The sequence below is a fragment of the Hyla sarda genome, chromosome 1 (assembly GCF_029499605.1).
Source record: "Hyla sarda isolate aHylSar1 chromosome 1, aHylSar1.hap1, whole genome shotgun sequence".
Taxonomy (NCBI): Eukaryota; Metazoa; Chordata; class Amphibia; order Anura; family Hylidae; genus Hyla; species Hyla sarda.
Window position 1 is genome coordinate 245,385,674 of NC_079189.1, and position 21,075 is coordinate 245,406,748.

Here is a 21,075-nt window from a genome sequence, read left to right on the forward strand (position 1 = left end):
AAACGTCCATATGTTGTATCATCTTCCAATAGGGCCAGACACATTTCTACATATTGTTTATGGTCCATTACAACCAGGTTGCCGCCCTTATCAGCATTTTTAAAGATCAAATTGGTGTTGGTTTCTAATATTATTCTAATTTCCTTCTGATCTTCCACTATACGGCATCTACTATATAATACTAAATCTTACATTATAGTTCCACCTGTACTACGGCTCCACTTATCTGTATAAATAATACTATTAGAGTCCTATCCTTAAAGATAGTGGTCTGGATTTTCCTTCTATTTGAACACATACAGACAGGTACTAATAGCCTTACTCCGCCCACTACCAGACACGCCACGGCGCATATAGCGCTTCCATTCATTAATCCTATTACATCAAAGTGGTCACTAGCGCATCTTACACACGCACACTTACCAGCCTTACTCCGCGCACTACTAGCCACGCTACGGCGCATATAGCGCTCCCATTCATTAATACCACTATATCAAAACGCTTATTAGCGGAGCTTACACACGCTCACCTACCAGCCTTACTCCGCCCACTGCTAGCCATGCTACGGCGCATATAGCGCTCTCATTCATTAATCCTACTACATCAAATACGCCTACTAGCGGATTTTACACACGCTTACTTACCAGCCTTACTCCGCCCACTGTTAGCCACGCTACGTCGCATATAGCGCTTTCATTCATGAATTTCACGACATTAGAGCGCTTACGAGCGCATCTTACGTACGCTTACCTAGGAGATCCATGAATCCATAATACTAAGTCCACCAAGAACAATAATTTTATAGAGTACATTATCAGAATATTATAATCTTTATGCATCTTAACAGTGGAAAGTTGTTCCAACTAAATTTGGTTGGATCTTATGTGACTTTTGCCTAATAGTAACAGTATGAACTCTTACACAGCTGTGTGAAGTTCAGCCGTCAATCCTGAATTGCCAGATTGACTTAACCTTTAGAAGATACATAAGGCTGTTGTATTTAAATCCCAGTGTTTGCCATTTTTTGTATATGCACATTGCCTGAGGAAGTGCCCTTTGCGGGCAAGAAACGCGTTGCTATTTGTGCCCTGAATAAACTTTATGAAGCAATATCTATGGACATCGTCATCCTTCTTCCACTGTAGCTGCGCCTGAGGTAGATCCATTTTCTTTTGGAACCTTTGCTGAGATGCTCAAAATGTCCGTCACGAGTATTGAAGGCCGTTTTCCACTCCTCTCCCTTGCGGATACGAATGAGGTTATACGCTCCACTTAAGTCCAACTTGGAGAAGACCTTGGCACCACGTAGATGGTCAAAAAGTTCTGAGATAAGAGGTAGACGGTAACGGTTCTTGACCGTGATTTTGTTAAGTTCCCTGTAGTCAATGCATGGACGGAGTGAGCCATCCTTCTTCCCTACAAAGAAGAAACCAGCTCCAGCAGAAGTGGACTTATGGATAAATTCCTTTTGGAGATTCTCCTAGATATACTCAGCCAGGGCTTTGGTCTCAGAAACCGATAGAGGGTATATCCTCCCACGAGGAAGAGTGGTACAAGGCAGAACATCAATAGGGCAGTCGTAAGGATGATGTGGAGGTAGAGACTCAGCCTGTTTCTTGCAGAAAACGTCAGAGAAATCTTTGTAAGGTGGTGACAGACCAGGCAAAGGAGGAGGAGGTGAAACAATTTTAGACTGAACTGATTGGAGACAAAGATTTTGACAGGATTGTCCCCAGTGAATAATCTCTCCAGTTCTCCAATCCAGTTGCGGAGAATGGCGTTGCAGCCAAGGAAGGCCAAGAAGAATCTCTGAAGTACAGTGTGGCAGAACATAGAATTCAATATTTTCTATATGCAATACACCCACTTGCATGACAAGAGATTCAGTACATAAGTGAACCATACAGTCCAGATTTTGTCCATTAACAGAGGAGATGAACAAGGGCTTAGCAAGGCGAGTGACAGGAAGATGATACTTGTGGATCAAAGAAGCATCATTAAAGTCACCTGCTGATCCTGAATCCAAAAATGCTGTATCTCTGAAGGAAAACTTGGCAGAAGTGAAGACTTGTACTGAAATAGTTACACGAGGAGAGGTGGTATTCACACCTAGGGACGCCTCTCCTAGGTGCCCTAGGTGCAAGCATTTTCCCGGATACTGTGGACTAACAGAACAGTCTTTGAGGAAGTGTTCGGAGCTAGCACAATACAAGCACAAATTCTCACTGCGTCGTCGTGATCTCTCCTGTTGCGTAAGATGGGAACGACCCACTTGCATAGCCTCTTCAGCATGAGGCGCAGGAAACTGTAGAGGTGAATGTTGAAACACAGGTGCCAGGCGAGGATATCTCCGTGTTCGGGCAGGTGCCATCTCTAAGCGCAATTCTTCCTGCCTCTCAGCAAAACGCACATCAATACGAGTGGCTAGGTGGATAAGTTCAGTCAAAGAAGAAGATGGATCACATTCAGCAAGGGCATCTTTAATCCTGCTTGACAGTCCTTTTTTGAATGTGGCACACAAGGCCTCATCATTCCATGCCTGTTCTGAGGCTAGAGTGTGGAATTGAACCGCGTAGTCACCAACAGAAGAATTCCCTTGACATAGGTTCAGCAAAGCCGACTAAGCAGAAGAGGCACATGCGGGTTCCTCAAAAGACACAGTGAAATTCTGCCAGAAAATCCGTTAAGTTGGAAGCTACTGGATCACCACGGTCCCAAAGGGGTTTAGCCCAGGCCAGGGCTTTCCCAGACAGTAGGCTTATGACAAAGGCCACCTTCGCATATTTTGTCGGAAACCGTTCAGACATGAGCTCCAAGTGCATGGAGCACTGTGTAACGAAGCTTCTGCATGACTTGGAATCCCCATCATACTTGGAAGGTAAAGGCAGGGAGACAGAAGACACTGCAGGAGCTGGTGGTGGGAGTGGGCCAGGTTGCAGTACCTGTTGCTGTTGCAAGGCCAAAAGCTGTTGCATCATAGCTGAAAGGTGAGAAAGTTGCTGCGCCTGTCGGGACAACTGCTGTGACTGATGCACCACAACGAAAAGAAGATCCACAACTTCATGCAGGAGTACCTCAGAGGGATCCATGGCCGGATCTTACTGTAACACTCACGTTTCAGAAGACAGGAACCCCGGTATATGTGGATCTGCTGGACCTGTGTGGCAGATGACTCGGACCGTACCAGGGAGTGGAGTCTAAGGTGCCGCTGGTTTTCATCAGAGCCCACCGCAAAGCGGGATGGACTTGCTGTGGCAGGCAGCACCCACACCCCTGCTACCCCTGGCACAGCTCGACCACACAGGCAGCTGAGGAGATACGAGGCACAGGTGGGATAAGGCACCTCATAGTCTGGATAGCAGAAGGTCAAGGCAGATGGCACGGTTGCGTAGTCAGGATGTAGCAGGAGGTCAGTAGGCAGGCGGCAGAGAAGCCAAGGTCGTGTCACCAAGCGAAGGATCAGATACACGGCAAGGCAGAAACAGGAATGCTTTCTCTCGGACTCAAGGCAACAAAGATCAGACAGGGGAGTGATGAGGGTGGAGGAATATATATATATAAATGAGCCATAGGTGAATCACACTAATGAGCACACTGGCCCTTTAAATCTTAAAGCTCCGGCTCGCGTGCCCTAAGGGACGGGACACGCGCGCCAAAGCAGTGAGGCAGAAGCTGGGGCAGGAGAAGATCTAGGTGAGTGACGAACTGAGGCTCGCATTCGGGTGCGTCCCGTGATCCGAGTCCCAGCCCCGCCGGCAGCAGCAGGTAACGGGCCCATGCGCTCACGGCCAGCGTATGCGGCCGGAGTGCATAACGTAACACAATCGGATGGCTTATTTTATTTTTCAGAGGCCTTTATAAAAATAAAAGAAGCAAATGATTAGTTATGGGAAAATTTACCACTCTTCCTCTACACAGGTTTTGATAACTCTTCCCTTATGTTTTTTTTTGCTTTGCAATAGTTTCCTTTTGGCAAATTCCAGTTCAATTCTGGTCTAATTCTTTATGTTGCCCTGGTATCTTGGAGTGGAACACCCTTGTCTAACTGCTCTGAAAGGTGGATGTTATGCTATGGTGCCCACTTTCGCCACCCCAAATCGATGCCTTAATATGTTTAGTGCTAGAAATGCTTTGTGTTTTCTTACTTGTAGGTGCTACTTTGCCTTTAACTACATATAAACATTTAACTGTATTTCTGGATATCTCTGTAAAGGTTTAGTGATGAAGCCACAGCAGCAGTTGAGCCAATCAGGATCCTCCAGCCCTGTCTTTACCCTAGTCTGGCCTTGACAAGGTGGTTCCCTTATTTAGTGTAGTGGTCTGGCTTTGGTCAGCAGTAAGAGAGAGTCTCCTCATATCCTGCTCTGTTACCTCATGAAAGTGGCCTTTAGTTTTAGGAGTTTCAGGATAAAGATGTGGTGATCCTCAGGCCACATCTGTCTGTTCTATTCACCCCTGGCGATAAGAACTAAATGGAAACCCTGTTGTAAAGGACTTCACTGGTGGCAAAACACTTATTTTCTTCCTCCTCTTCTAAATAGTCACTGTTAGTAATCTCTTCTAAAGTCAAGTCAAGTCTAGTCAGAGTTAAAAGTGGTTGCCTTACCCGGCACTTGAAGAATTCTTCCTGGCGCTTGAAGACAGGCAACTACAGCATTGGAGTGCAGAAGGTGTACTCAAGCATCTTGCACGACATTCACCATCACCGTTCAGTCTTTATTATTCACCCCCCTCCTGGCATCACAAGGTTGTACCTTCCTAGCCTAGCATATACAGTCGGGATCAAAAGTTTGGGCACCCCAGGTAAAAATTTGTATTAATGTGCATAAAGAAGCCAAGAAAAGATGAAAACATTTCCAAAAGGAATCAAATTACAGGTTAGACATTCTTGTAATGTCAACAAAAGTAAGATTTTATTTCCATCATTTACACTTTCAAAATAACAGAAAACAAAAAAATGGTGTCTGCAAAAGTTTGGGCACCCTGCAGAATTTATAGCATGCACTGCCCCCTTTGCAAAGCTGAGACCTGCCAGTGTTATGGATTGTTCTCAATCATCATCTGGGAAGACCAGGTGATGTCAATCCCAAAGGTTTTAAATGCCCAGACTCATCTGACCTTGCCCCAACAATCGGCACCATGGGTTCTTCTAAGCAGTTGTCTAGAAATCTGAAACGGAAAATAGTTGACGCTCACAAAGCTGGAGAAGGCTATAAAAAGATAGCAAACATTTTCAGATGTCAATATCCTCTGTTCGGAATGTAATTAAGAAATGGCAGTCGTCAGGAACAGTGGAAGTTAAAGCAAGATTTGGGAGACCAAGAAAAATATCAGACAGAACAGCTCGCAGGATTGTGAGAAAAACTATTCAAAACCCACGTTTGACTGCACAATCCCTCCAGAAAGATCTGGCAGACACTGGAGTTGTGGTACGCTATTCCACTATAAAGAGATACTTGTACAAATATGGTCTTCATGGAAGAGTCATCAGAAGAAAACCATAGATTTTTTTTTTAAATGATTATAAAATACAATTTGTGGTGCAAAAAACAAGCCCTCATTTGGGTCTGTAGGTAGAAAATTAAAAGTGGTATATGATTTTTAAAAAGGGAGGAGGAAAAAACAAAAGTGCAAAAATGAAAAATAGCCTGGTCCTCAAGGGGTTCATAATGAACAAAAAAATTACAGTCAGAAAATAGAAGCAGATTAGAAAAAAAATTATGTTTCAGTATCTGGCTCTAATCAGGAAAAAAAAGTAAGGCAACACATTCCCTTCAAGATTGCCACAAATTCAGTAATTTCAATGCCCGTAACTAAGCACAACATGAAGACATCTTCAATGAATCTCAGTCATGGCAGGACATGCTTGTAACATCGGTTAAAATAGATGAAAACAGCAGATTTGCATGCATGTGGGCATACGTTTTCACCCCCCCCCCCCCCCCCCCCCCCCCATCATGGTGCCACTTAGCTAATGGTAATAAAGGTTATAAAAACTAGATTCTTTGTAAGGTTAAATTCCAATAGATCAATAATGAACTCCCATTATGTGGTCCAAAATTGATGTCCCTAGAAGCAAGATAGTATACTAGTGCCTGTAATCCCATATCAAGTTTTATGGATCGGTAGAATACCTCTACATGAATAGCTGACAGGATTATTTAATCTTCCATTTGCAGGCCCTCTAATTTTAAAAGTATATCAGTGGTATCCCAAACATAATAGAGTTACGGTAAGTCAACACTAATGTGTGGGAGTTCTCCTCCAAATATACCCCCACATTCTGAATCAAACTATTTATACCAGAAAAACAACCACAATTTGCCCATGGATAAGGAGAGGGTGCCAAGAACAAAACAACTATGTGCCCAGAGGGCACTAATAACCCTATATACCCTAACCAACTAAAACATAGCTTTTATTATGCTATTAAAACTGAAGAAAGCTATGTGGCTATGAAAGATTCAATGAGATAGACACTTAATGGGGAATACTCAGGAATGTAACCTGTGCACCTGAGTGCTCCCTAATAATACCACAATTTGTATGGAAACGTATTAAGAATTACCTCAAATGCTATACAGTTCTGAGCTAATGATCAGTCCTCATATAATTACACATTGGCGCACTCCTGCAGTATGCACGGCCAGTACACTTTACCCAAATTTTGTGTATTATTTGTGTTGATAGACTGTTATTCAGAACGCACTGGGATTGCAAACTAAAATCAGGAATGCCGCCACTTCTCTATCTGTATCCGAATTTTCAGGTTCAATAAAAGATATTCTGCCTCGGTATATCCCTGTCACATTATTTCTTTCCCTTATATTCCTGCATTTAATGACTATGTTTTGAAAAAAAAAAAAATAGGATATGTAGATAAAACATTAACTAGTCTGAACATCATCATAAATCCTGCTCCTACTGCCTTGACGCTTAACAGTTGGCCTATCCCTCACCCCCCCCCCCCCCTCCCCTGCCCTGCTTCCCAAGAATTGGTGAATCTGCCATATCCCCCAACACTGCCTTTTTCTAAGTCTGTGATAAAATCAGCAGTGGGAGGAGAAGTCTGGAATTTAGGTATTTGCGCTGGACAGCAAAGGTAGAATGAAAACTTAACAAAGACCGTATTGTACCCTTATGTTCAGCGGCTTTGCCATTTTACGTTGTAAACAGAGGCTTTTTTTCTTTTTATGTTACAAGGACAGTCCCTCTTAACACACATGCATAAAAAACATTGACATGTAAGATCTTATATTATAATATTTAGATCTCTTTTTGCTAACATTCTTACATTAACGTTAAGCACAAACCTGTGGTTTCAGTGAGATCTTTATAATAATATCTAATTCTTTGTATTGTAAATGTTTTTTAATTAAATCTAATGTCAAACATAAATAATATTGACAAAGTCTACAAAAACGAACAGTCTAGTTGCACAAATGAATGTTATTACCTAGTTGCAATTGTGAAAATTTTATAATCCTATTCTGCAGATATCCACAATGTTATTGTGACATGCTCAGATTGTGGACCCGCTGTGCTACCAAACCAGTTTGGCTTTGGGCCACCCCTAGGAGTGAAGTAACCTCTATTTTTTCTCATCTTTTATCCCACTCCAGGATGTGGAAGTTGGACTTCTGTTGTTAGACGTAACCAGAAGCTGGCCCAGCATACCAGATAGTATTAGTACATGGAATAAGGGGGTCAGGCAAGTAGGCATAATGAGTAGTATGGGTCGAGCACTGGAGATTCAGCATGATAGACAAAGATCAGAGTCCATAACAGGCAAGAAGGTTGAGGCAGGGGGATACAGGTTCTGAGTCAACAAGCAAGGTCAGCAACAGGAGAGACAGTACAGTACAGATAGGATCAGATCAAATCTGAAAATGGACATGGATTAAAGGGGTATTCCCATCTCAAAGTTCCAATATAACCTTTTACTTTGTATTGCATGTCATAATATATATTCTTGCAATTAGTTATAATGACCTTTCTGGCATCCTTTCACAGATATGGGCTTTTTCACCTTCCCTTGTTGACAGCTAGTTGTCTAGGATACAGACCACCTCTGTGCTCTCCATCTTATATGTGTATTCTTACAGTGAGAGCAGAACCATTGATCATGTGACCAAAGTCCTCAACAGTGAAAGTAAGCTCAGGTGAGCAAGATAAGAACTAGTAAGGTGATTGAAGTTAAATGTGTGTATCTGTCTGTGTATATGTGGATGTTTGTGTGTGTATGTTTTTGTATATGATTGTGTTTATATGACTGTGTGTATGCCACTGGCCTGAACTCTGCGGGACCACCCATACATCTCAAGGCCAAACTAGGAAGCTGCTCAGAAATAAACAAAATTTAAGCTCCTAGGCACTGATCAGATGAAGTAGATAGGTGCGGACACTGAAATATTGTCCAAAAAGCAGATTTATTGGCACAAAACAACATGTTTACGGTCCGTAATGGACGCTTCGTCAGGAAGCTGCACTAAGCCTGCTACAGGACAGACACTGCAGGAAGATATATGTGAGGGAAATATAAGTAAAGAAAAATAATAAAATACTGATAGGGCTTTGCTATAAGCCACAAAATATAATGAAAGCCGCAAAGGATCAGATATTAAGAAAAATAAACAAGGCAGCAAATCACAATGCAAGCGTAAATGTCCAAACTACTAAAATATATCATTAAAGGGGTATTCTGGCCATAGACATCTTATACCCTATCCAGATCTCTGTGCAATACCCGTCATTCTGTACTGGACTGCTGCTCTAGTTTCGAAAACCTCGTAGTTTGCGGGAATGGAGACGTGACGTCATGCCACGCTCCCTCGTGCCATCACGCCAAACCCCATCCATTTATGTCTACGGGAGGGGGAGTGACATGCCGGGTGACGTGCCTGAGGTCGCGGGGGTCCCAGCAGTGGGCCCCCGTGATCAGACATCTTATCCCCTATCCTTTTGATAGAGAATTAGAAGTCTAGGAAGGGAATACCCCTTTAATTAAATCAATGGTGTATACTTTAAAAAATACCAAATCCAGAATTGTGTATTTTTGGTCACTTCATATATCATAAAAAAATTATAATAAAAGGTTTTTAAAAAATCCCATCACAACAAAAATGGTACAGGCAAAAACTACAGATCACTGTGTAAAAATGAGCCCTCATACATCCCTGTATAAGGAAAAATAAAAGTGTCATGGAGGTCAGAAAAGGACAATTTAAAGAGTAATTCCAGGATTATTTTTTTTTTTTATTTGACTGTGCTACAGGGACTGTAAAGTTAATCGCTTACTGTAGTAATTACCAACGTTTTATTCCATACATCCAAACATCAACATCGGGAGATAACGAAGTTCCCTTTTGATGCCGGTGTTTATCCTTATGGAATAAAGCGTTGGCAATCACTACAGTGAGTGCTGTGGATCTTTCCACCTGTATCATACTTTGTTTAAGAGACTTACATAACTGGTTCACTGAGTACCGAAATTACTGGACATTGCTGGAATAGGCCGGAGTTGCCTCCACCGTCACAGGTACCTCCAACCAAATAGAAGTAGTGCCTTTCATTATATCTGACTACATTTAGGCTGTTAAGTTTGTGTTTATTTTTAACAGCATGCAACATTAGTCTCATCTCAGGTTTTCCCAGGTTGCAGTATGATCCAAGACATTACATTACTAGTCAGGTGATGAAAGGGAGCCTGTCCTTGCTTTAATGGGTGGAGCGACTGCTGAATGGGAAGGAAATCAATTTTGCAGGGAATTGCAGTTTTGAAACAGTTGGAGACACCCTGGTTAGAAAGCTTACTGATCAGAGAGTGCACATCAAATGCAAATGGTTATTATGGCTTTAAAAAAAGCTAACTAGATTAAGAAAAATAAAGTTAGTATAAGTTAAAGGGTTTATCCACCATAAGGTGATTTTAGTACATACCTGGCAGGCAGTAATGGACATGCTTAGGCAGGATCTGCGCTTGTCTTGGGGCTAAATGGCTGTGTTGTGAGATTACCATAACACTGTGGATAGCTTTTTGTGAACTTGTATTTCCTGTTTGACTTTTCTTTTTTTGACTACAAATCCCACAATTCCATTTTTCTCCCTCCCACACATCAGCCACTCCACCCATTGAAACATAAATGAGCTGCATCTATTCAAATGACCTGTAGTTTTCAATCAGGGTGCCTCCAGCTGTTGCATTAGTTGCAGATTGATCCCTCCACCCATTGAAGCAGACAGGCTCCTTGTCATCAGCTGACTAGTGAGTCAGGTCTCGGCCGCATTGGCAACAATCATTTTGTATGCTGGTAAAAATAAATATTGGGGTGAAAATCACAGAAGAATTGTGAGAAAACCATCACACACAGGTACAGAGACTATATTACGAAATACACTAACTTTACAGCCCCTGTAGCATAGTCAAATAAAAAAAAATCCTGGAATACCCCTTTAATACATAAAATTAAAAATTCCAATCATAACATGTATTACATTGACCACTTTCTTGTAATACAATACTAGAGATCACTGGATTTTTGTAAAAAAAAAAAAAAAAAACACAAAAAACAAACAAACAATTATGCACAATGGCTTCCAGAGCTCCTGGCTTCATTCACTGTGTACTGTGTATCTGGGCACTGCCACTGATCAGATGTATGGATGGTCTAATCGGAGTTACTGTAACTCCCTTAAACTATCTCTGGCCAAGCCTAATTGTAAACAGTTTTATTAAAGGGGTACTCCAGTGGAAAACATTTTTTTTAAATCAACTGGTGCCAGAAATGTTAAACAGATTTGTAAATTACTTCTATTAAAAAAAAATCTTAATCCTTCCAGTACTTTTTAAGGGCTGTATACTACAGAGGAAATGTTTTTCTTTTTGGATTTCTCTTATGTCACTAGCACAGTGCTCTCTGCTGACCTCTGCTGTCCATTTTAGGAACTGTCCAGAGCAGCATATGTTTGCTATGGGGATTTTCTCCTGCTCTAGACAGTTCCTAAAATGCACAGAGGTGTCAGCAGAGAGCACTGTGGTCATGACATAAGAGAAATCCAAAAAGAAAAACATTTCCTCTGTAGTATACAGCCCTTAAAAAGTACTGGAAGGATTAAGATTTGTTAATAGAAGTAATTTATACATCTATTTAACTTTCTGGCACCAGTTGATCTAAAAAAAAAGTCTTCCACGGGAGTACCCCTTTAATAATGAATAAATAATTCATTTTGGCAAATTTTCATATAATTGCCAAGCTATCAATTCACATGCACAATGGCATAATTTGAGGATCCTGGGCCCCCAGTACAAAATCTGTAACAGGGCCCTTAGCTATAATGCTTCATGAATAGTCTTGGTCTCCTCAGACCAAAATGCATCATTTACTTCTCTCTTTAGCAGAATTTTTGCCCAAAAAACATGGTCAGACATTCCACAAATAGCAGGCGTGGGGCAGAAAATGCCAGCGCTATGACTGCTTGGAAGTGCGCCGTCTCCATAGACGGCATTGCTTTCCCAGCGGATTTCACCTAGATAATTGACGTGTCAATTCTTTTGCCAGAGGCTGGAATTGGGATTTCCCCTGTGTGCATGGTGCAGCATCATTCCATTAAAAGCAATCGGATTTTTCTGCCTGTTTCTTCTCAGAAATTCCATCACAGCCTTAGGCTAGAGTTCCACTGAGTTTTTTGCAAAAACGCCATAAAAACGCCAATTTTCCCGCACGGCGTTTTTTCTGTGAAAAAACGCTGCGTCCAGATGTTAGCTGCAAGTCAATAGTAAACTGCAAAATGCCATATTCACTTGGCGTTTTTCAGTTTGGCATTTTTTTAATCCTTTTGGCGTTTTTCAACAATTTCTGGCTCAGAGGCTGGATTTTCAAATCGCCCGACAAAACCTAGTTTGGCGTTTTTTGCCCTGAAATTGTGGCGTTTTCATCCCATAGAAGTCTTTGGGAGAGGAAAAACGCCATGTTTGCATTTTTGCAGGCGGTTTTTATTCTTTTTTGGACTTTAGCGATCCAAAAAAATTATGGAGATACCTTTTTTATTAAAATTTTGTAGGGTACCATACAAAAAATAATAAAAAAGATACAGTAGTGATGGAAAAAATTGTATCTAACGAAATTTATCTTTTTTATTACGAAATGTTTATTAATTTCTAAACAGGGATCAATTTATGTGGGCGGGTAAAGCACTAAAAATGTAGCCGACAATAATAAAAATGTAGTGTGTGTGTGTTTTTCACTTTTTCCCCCCCATTTTTTAGGTAGTACTACTACTCCCAGCATGAAACACACTGTTCCATGATGGGAGTAGTAGTAGTTACCTGTACTTTTTAACAGATCGCCAGGGTTCGTTGCGATCCTCCTGTATAATGTATAGATGCGGCGGCCGCTCTTCTCTGGTCCCCTGCACTGCCGTATATATACACCTATTCATATTTCCCTCAGAGAGCTGTGATTGGCCAGATGGTTCCAGCCAATCACAACTCCCTGTGGGAAATAGGAACATGTGTATATATACGGCCGTGCGGGGGACCATAGAAGAGCGGCCGCATCTATACATTATACAGGAGGATCACAGCGGGTGTCAGTAGTGATACCCGCAATGATCTTTCCTTAACTACAAGTACTACTACTCCCAACATGGAGTACAATCTGCTCCATGCTGGGAGCTGTAGTACCTGCATTAATAGAAAGATCGCAGCGGGTGTCAGAAGTTACACTCTTTGTGATCTGTCTATTAATGCAGGTACTACAGCTCCCACCCATGGAGCAGAGTGTGCTCCATGTTGGGAGTAGGAGTACCTGCAGTTAAGGACACATCACATCGAGTGTCACTACTGACACCCGCTGTGATCGTCCTGTCTATAGCAGAGATGGAGCGGCTGTATTGGCTGCAACCATCCGGCCAATCACAGCTCTGGGCGGAAAATATGAATGAGTGAAGTGAATAGAGCAGAGATGTGAGCGCTGTATAGAGCCACATCACTGCTATATTATGGACGATCGCATCGGGTGTCAGACTGACACCCGGGGCGATATGTCTATAGTACAGGTACTACTACTCCCATCATGGAACAGTCTGTAGTACTACATAAAAAATGTGGAAAAAAAAGTTAAACACACACACACTTTATAAAAAAAAAAATGTTACTACCAAAAGTTTTACTATTACCAAAATTTTGTTATAAAAAAAGAAACATTTAGTTAAATACATTTTTACATCCCTAATGCATCCATCCTTTTTTTTTTTTTTTTGGTACCCAACTATTTTGTGAAAAAAACGCAAAAGGGGCCAAAAAAGGCAAATTCCACACAAAGGTAAAAATGCCAGAAAAACACCAAAACGCAGGGGAAAACTGTGGCAGTTTTTCTGGCATTTTTATGCCACAAAAATCTCAGTGGAGTCCTAGCCTCATAGTCACGCCATTGCATCTGCAGTTTCAAGGGCACATCTAGGTATGAGCAGCAAAAGCTAGGTCATTCTGCCTTGGCCAGGGTATATATTTATGTACACATCTAGGGCAGTGAACTGAAAATTTGTTCCAGGTAAGAGAAAGCCTAGTTACAACCATGTCCAGTACACATTGTAGATTTCTACTCTACTAGTGCTGTATGGCTGCCTTCCTTGCCAGAGCTAGTTACTGTTCCCTCATTCCAGTTCCTGATTAATTGGACTACATTTTTGATACTTGTCCAGCTCATGCCTGCTCCCTTGTCAGTACACCTATTAAACTCTGTTTTGTGATGTGAGACATTCTGGTTTACTATGCCACATCAAGATACAGTATGTCTATTTCTACTGTTCAGATGAACCTGCCATGTTAATTGTTAACTCATAGAGCACATGCAAAGACATAACTTCTGACTATGCCTGGGTGATATTTAGAGGTGGACATATCATATGTGCAACCTATGCAACTGCACAAATACCTTAAGTACCTAAGGGACAGAGCGCTAAGTACAGGGATTGTCCTGTGAAGAAAGTACATTTTTATATAACCTTTAAGAGAAATCTAAGTTAATAAAGTACATCTCTGGCTCTGGAGGACATGTCCTATGTTATACAGACAATCCATTGACTTGAATGAGCACTTTGTTATGCTTGCAGCAAATCTGTCATCATTCCTTGCTTCCCTGGTTAACTATTTCTGTCCCAGGGAATTTTCGACCTTCAGGTCCAGACAGAGGTGAGCTGATTTTAATGTACATAAATTTAATGGCTATAACTTTTTATTTGAAGCCAATGTTAATAATGACATCTGAAGGGTGGACAATAAGGACTGTCTGTCAGCTGAGAAACCTGGACTAGTAGGGTAGGAAAACTGGGCTTTGAAGTTCATATTTTGCAGTCTACAAAATGAGTGTTTTGTACCTTTCCCTGAGACAATACATCATAAATCAAGGTTTAAAAGGGGTCTTGGGTTCTTCATCTATTGTGTGTGAAGCCAACCCCCTGATGATGTTACCAGTGCACATGTTTGTGCATTTGTTTCCATGCAGATCCACAGCTTGTCTGTCATGTGAAGTCGGACAAGTCACGTGATTAAAGGGAGCATGGCTCTGCTGCAATAGGTGGGGTGACCTATGTGTGGGAGGAAAATAAGTCACCTCCCACCTTAAAACAAAGGATCCTGGGGATTGTAGTCTGAGGGAGGTAACTACATCCTAAAAACAAGCCAGTAGCGTGATGGAGGACATGGCCACTTACCAGAAACACAAGCACAGATACTTGGTAAGCATGTCCATTACTGACTAAAGTCACCTAATGTCGGAGACATTCAAATATGCCATCTAATACTGCCATCTAAAGTGCTTCTTAAGTGTGATATCAAGAATTATACCAGAATTGAACCAGAAGGGAACAAAAGGGAACTAACTCAACATTATAACTACAAAAGTAAGTCACTCTTTTCAGAAAAAACAAAAACCAAACATGCACACACTTATTACTTACATCATTGCGATACATTTTCTCTTATATCCCCCATCGGATAACTCCTTTTATACGAACAGAAACAAGTAGAACAAGCAATCAGTATATTTCGGTAAGAAAGTCCTTCTCTATAGAGCTGGCTGTAAATTCCAGCGATGTAGGTCATTTTTTCTTTTAGGTTTACCATATTTTCAGAATGTGGAAGTATTCATGACACTTGTTTACTCTTTACAGCTCTTTTGTCACAATGGCAGGCCAGCAACCTGGGGATGCAAAGCCTGTTTTAGATGTGGACAAAGTGAATTTCATACACACACCATGCTGCAAATGGACATTGGCCTCAATACTTCTAGGAGGCACGGCCATCAGTGTCACTGCAGGACTATTAATAAGTAAGTGTGCACAGATTTTTTTGTTACTACCCTAACACCAAAAATCTCTTTGTTACTGCTGTGTGTACTGGCTACTGAATGTGGGGTCTGACTGGGGGATTTCCCTACAGAGGTGTTTCTGGATGCTGAAAACATGTTTTTCCATACACGTGTCCTGCTTCAGTCCCTTCAACCCCAAATAATTTGTCCCATCATAACCATGTTTAGAATACTTAATTATTACCAACATAGATAGAACACTGATCAGACCATAACATCTGACTTCTTTTTTTGCACTGTCCACTGAGTGCTATTGAAGCCGATGGGAGATATATTTTTTTATTAAAGTGAAACTGTGTTTTTTTGCCACAGACTCTGTGTCACTGTGACCAAGCTACACAAAAACTTGCTAGGGGGGTTTCCTTCGATCTTCACGTAATTGGTGGTGTGATCATTAGGTTATCCTTTGACAATTCTGTATACCAGGCATTGGGCCTATATGGCTTTTCTATGTTTACTGTGGGGCAATACATAGGTGTAGGTTCAAGAAAGAGAGTCGGCACTCGTGTTCTGCGTGGTGCACACATATAGGGTCAAGGTAGGACTACACAGCAGTCAGTAGCATTCAATAAATGAAATAATTTTTTTTTTTTTTTTTTTTAAAGCATTTAGAACAAATGAAATAAATCCCGGCACTCGCTACTTTTCTTCTTCAATCTGGTCAGCGTTTATTCACAAATATGTATACAGATTACGCGTTTCAGCACAAAGCCTTATTCAGACTGGTATACGTTCTCCATTACACCTCAGTTTTATATACATAGAAGCCAAACCTTCTCCCAGTTTACATGATAGTTACCATGGGAACCGGTAAGGGCTGTATACATATGTGTGAATAAACACTGACCGGATTGCAGAAGAAAAGTTGTGAGTGACAGGATTTATTTTATTTGTTCTAAATGCTTTTTTTTTTTAAATAATTATTTCATTTATTGAATGCTACTGACTGCTGTGTAGTCCTGCTTGACCCCTATATGTAAAGCAATTGCACCCTTAGCTAAATTTCCTAACCTAATTTAAAGGAAAAACTGCTTGACATTCAGCACTTTCTAAATCGTGGAGATGTTCTGTATGACATTCTGTATTTCATATGTATTTAAATTCTCAGACGCATTTCTTAGACATGCTGAATCTAAGCATCACTTAAACAGCATACTGTCTAGCAGTGTGAAGGAGCATATGCTGCCTAATGAGACTCAAATACAGATGGGAAAAAAATCTATGAAATCTACCAGCCAGAAAAGGGTTACAAAACCACTGCTAGGAATCTGGGACTCCAGTGATCCATGATGAGTTCCATTATTCACACATACTTAATTGCAGCTGGTGGCATAGCTTAGGTTGGTGTCACCTGGTGCAGTAGAATATGGTGTCAACCCCTCCCCTCACTGAACAGCCTAGGGGGCACCACTGACCTTATCAGCACAGAGTACAGGAGCTGTAGCTGGGGACCTATTCTGATGCCTCTTAAATGAGATGCAGAGCGGGACACCAAGGAGGATGTTACTACTGTACAGATCAGCAGCCCAACAGTCCTGCTCTGCATCTCCTAAGTGTCACTGTTGGGTCTGCGATCACCTCACCTCCACCCCTGCTGCTGCCACCACTGAGGGAGCTAATTGAGCTGGGCACTGGGAATCTGCCTGCACTTGGCGATGTCATGTGGGGTTACCCAGAGTGATCTGCCCCCCCCCCCCCCAGTACCCTAGTAATGCCACTACTTGGAAAAGTAGAGAATCTTCCCATGAGTGGTTGGCCCATCAGTAATTCACCAAAAGCTCATCAAAGGCTCATCCACACAGTAAAGAAAGAACTCCGAAGAGCATTGTAGGCCTCACCTTCTTCAGTTAAGGTCAGTGTACATGATTACACAATAAATAATCCAGTTGCCAGCCTTCCGGCTGCGTTCGGAACATTTAGTAACGCACATCGTTCGGAACCAAATGTTCCAAACGCAGCTGGTAGGCTGGCCAGTGGAGTATCTCTTTAAGACACTAGGGAAAATGCCATGGAGTGGCAGGGTGCAAATCACTACTCATATTGGGGTTGTTAAAAAAAAAATAAAAAAACACCTAGATGACTCCCAAATCTTTTAGGACTGTTGAGTTAAAGTCGTACTCCGGCGGCAGCTGATCGCGGGGGGTCCGACCAATGCGTCCCCCCGTAATTACCGGGATGGGGCCCTGGCATTCTCATTGAGGAGCCCATAACATCTACCGGTAGACGGCACGAGCGCCATTCATTTGTATGGGAGCACCAATGATACCCAAGAGCTGTACTCGGGTCCTTTCGGCGCTCCCATAAGTATAAATGGAGCATGTGCCACCTGCAGCACACGCCCCTCACCGAGTGCCGGGTCCCATCCTGGTTATCACGGGGAGGCCGCAGAGGTCGGATCCTCCCCGATCAGCTACTTATCCCCTATCTTGTGGTTATTTTTCGCTGGAGATCTCCTTTAAAGGTGGAGCTTTTTGGAAGAAATGGGTCCCATTACATCTATTGTAAAGCAAAATCTGTGGAGGGGTACTCCGGTGGAAAACATTTTTATTTTTTTTTTAAAGCAACTGCTGCCAGAAAGTTAAACAGATTTGTAAATTACTTCTATTAACAAATCTTAATACTTCCAGTGCTTATCAGTTGCTGTATAATACAGAAGTAGTTCTTTCTTTTTGAATTTCTTTCCAATCTGACCACAGTGCTCTCTGCTGACACCTCTGTTCATGTCAGGAACTGTCCAGAGCAGAAGAGGTTTGCTTTGGGAAATTGTTCCTGCTCTGGACAGTTCCTGACATGGACTGAGGTGTCAGCAGAAAGCACTGTGGACAGACAGAAAAGAAATTTTTTTTTTTACTTCCTCTGTATTATACAGCAGCTGATAAGTACTGGAAGGTTTAACCCCTTAAGGACCCATGACGTACGCGTACGTCATGAGTCCCAGTCCTGCGATATAACGCGGGGTCACACGGCGACCCCTCATCATATCGCGGCGGGCCTGGCGTCATAGTGAAGCCGGGACCCGCTGCTATTAGCGTGCAGCACCGATCGCAGTGCCGCGCGCTATTAACCCTTTAGCCGCACGCTCAAAGCTGAGCCACGCAGCTAAAAATGAAAGTGAAAGTTCCCGGCTAGCTCAGGGAGCTGTTCGGGATCGCCGCGGCATAATCACGGCATCCCGAACAGCTGTAGCACAGGAGGAGGTCTTCTTACCTTCTCCTGCGCTGTCCGATCGCCGAATGAATGCTTCAAGCCTGAGATCCAGGCTTGAGCAATCAATCGCCGAAAACACTGATTGATCCATTCCTATGGAGATGCATCAATCAGTGTTAAAGATCAGTTAATGCAATGTTATAGCCCCGTATAGAAGCTATAATATTGCATAAGAAAAGTGTAAAAAAAATCATTAACCCTTTCAATTATCCCTTCCCCTAATAAAAGTTTGAATCACACGGCATTTCCAAGAATAAAAAAAAAACAGTGTAAATAAAAATAAACATATGTGGTATCGCCGCGTGCGAAAATGGCCGAATTATAAAAATATACTGCTTTTTAAACCGCATGTTCAATGGCGTACGCGCAAAAAGATTCCAAAGTTCAAAATAGCGCATTTTTGATCACTTTTTATACCACAAAAAAGTGAATAAAAAGTGATCAAAAAGTCTGATCAGAACAAAAATGGTACCGCTAAAAACTTCAGATCACGGCGCCCTCAAAGTGCTCTGAACACAGAAAAATAAAAAAGTTATAGGGGTCAGAAGATGACCATTTTGAACGTATACATTTTCCTGCATGTATTCATGATTTTTTTCTGAAGTGATACAAAATTAAACCTATACAAGTAGGGTAAAATTTTAACCATATGGACCTACAGAATAAAGATAAGGTGTCATTTTTGCCCAAAAATGTACTGCGTAAAAACGGAAGCCCCCAAAACTTACAAAATAGTGTTTTTTCATCAATTTTGTCACACATTGATTTTTTTTCCCGTTTCACCGTAGATTTTTTGGTAAAATGACTAATGTCATTACAAAGTAGAATTAGTGATGCAAAAAATAAGCCATCATATTGAATTTTAGGTGAAAATTTTAAAGAGTTATGATTTTTTAAAGTTAAGGAGGAATAATTTTAAATTAAAAAACTGAAAAAGCCCGGGTCCTTAATGGGTTAAGCTTTTTAAATAGAAGTAATTTACAAATATGTTTAACTTTCTGGCACCAGTTGATTTAAAAAAATATATATTTTCCACCGGAGTACCCCTTTAATAATCAATGAAGACATGAATTCTACTATGAACAAAAAATCCAGAAAGATAATGTCAAAGACAATGCCGCAGGACAGTGACTCAAAGCACACAAGCTGCTGCAAAACCTGAAAGGGATCATCTAGGGAGCAGCAAAAGGATTAACCCAGTGCTTCACTGTATCTCAGTCATCACATAAGAGCAAAACCATGCCCCCATACATGACGTTGTTGCAGAATCGTTGACCACTACATGGGGGTGTGGTTTCACCCACTTATGATGATTGCAATAGAGTAAAATAGAAGTTATACTTCCGAGATAGAAAAAAGGTGAAAGTGGAGCACTGGTGAGCGAGGAAAGGTAATACCAATTTTTGTAAATCTTTATTTGCAATGAATAAAATAAACATTTAAAAGCTGTACTTTGTGCTCACCCAAATTGTCTTCATGTTATACTCTAATTAGTTGAGAGTCTGAAACATTTAAATGTGACAATTTAGGTAGAAATAAATATAGAAGAAATTTGTTGAGGGGCAAATATATATATATTTTTTTACATCATTGTGAGATTTGAAAAAGTTGATCAATTTATGAATATGAGTACTATCAAAGTTTCATGCTTTTAGCTTTTATATTACTCATTTCAGGGAACCCTGCCGCATATGTCAGCATCTACAAAATGTGAGCGATATCAAGTAACTCAAAAACTAGATAGGCAAAGCTTTTTTTTTTAAGATTCAGTATTCCCAAAACACTCAAGAAGTTCAAACATTAAAAAGTTTGTTTTGTTGGTCTGTCTATGCTATTAACACATATTAGATTATAAATAATGCTTTAGGTAAAAATTTCAAGTACTAGTCAAAAATTTTCCTGTGGTTGACTACTTCCAAATTCCTAAATACATTTAAATCCTTCAACATATTTTTCTCTAGTGTATTTAACAACAACACAGAGCCTCACTGTGGTACATACTTTGGAATTACAAGGTCTTCAGTACAACCCCAGTTTACAAAATAGCTCCTCTTTGTACTACAAATCTGTAACCACTACATTACAAAAAATGGTAAGTCATACATTTTTTATGTTTCTATTATGACCCACTTTTGATTGCCATGAAATAGCCTTGAACATAATCTGACCCATTGTAGTAAGGCTTAGGTAATGCGCATAACAAAGGGGTTAAAGGGGTACTCTGGGGAACTAAACTCATAGCTTATCCTTTCCCTCTAACAAACCTATTTATTTTTCTAAATACCATTAATTACCTATATAGAGCAGTTCCCCTCATTTAGCTGTCACTTACAAGCAGGGAGTGAGAGAAAGATGTCATCTTCGGATCCTGCTTGTCTTTGTGTAAACCTCTCACTGAGACTAGCCCCCACTCTCCTGGAAGACAAACACCATGTGATTTCCCTGTGTGAGGAGCTTGCTGGTGAGAGAAGCCCAGTGAAGATTCTCAGTCACAACTCAG

General features: G+C 41.2%; 1 protein-coding gene across 3 annotated transcripts in view; it reads left to right on the forward strand.

Moving 5' to 3' along the window:
- TMPRSS9 (transmembrane serine protease 9) overlaps positions 1-21,075 on the forward strand; it is a 211,012-nt gene that overhangs the window by 89,243 nt on the left and 100,694 nt on the right. For 2 of the 3 annotated variants that reach the window (XM_056569902.1, XM_056569905.1), the window contains 3 exons: positions 8,014-8,162; positions 15,172-15,329; positions 20,537-20,667. In XM_056569902.1, coding sequence (XP_056425877.1) covers positions 15,185-15,329; positions 20,537-20,667 — 276 coding nt within the window. In that variant the 5' untranslated portion in view covers positions 8,014-8,162; positions 15,172-15,184. The remainder of the gene's footprint in view (positions 1-8,013; positions 8,163-15,171; positions 15,330-20,536; positions 20,668-21,075) is intronic. The other variant, XM_056569904.1, reaches the window with a different exon arrangement.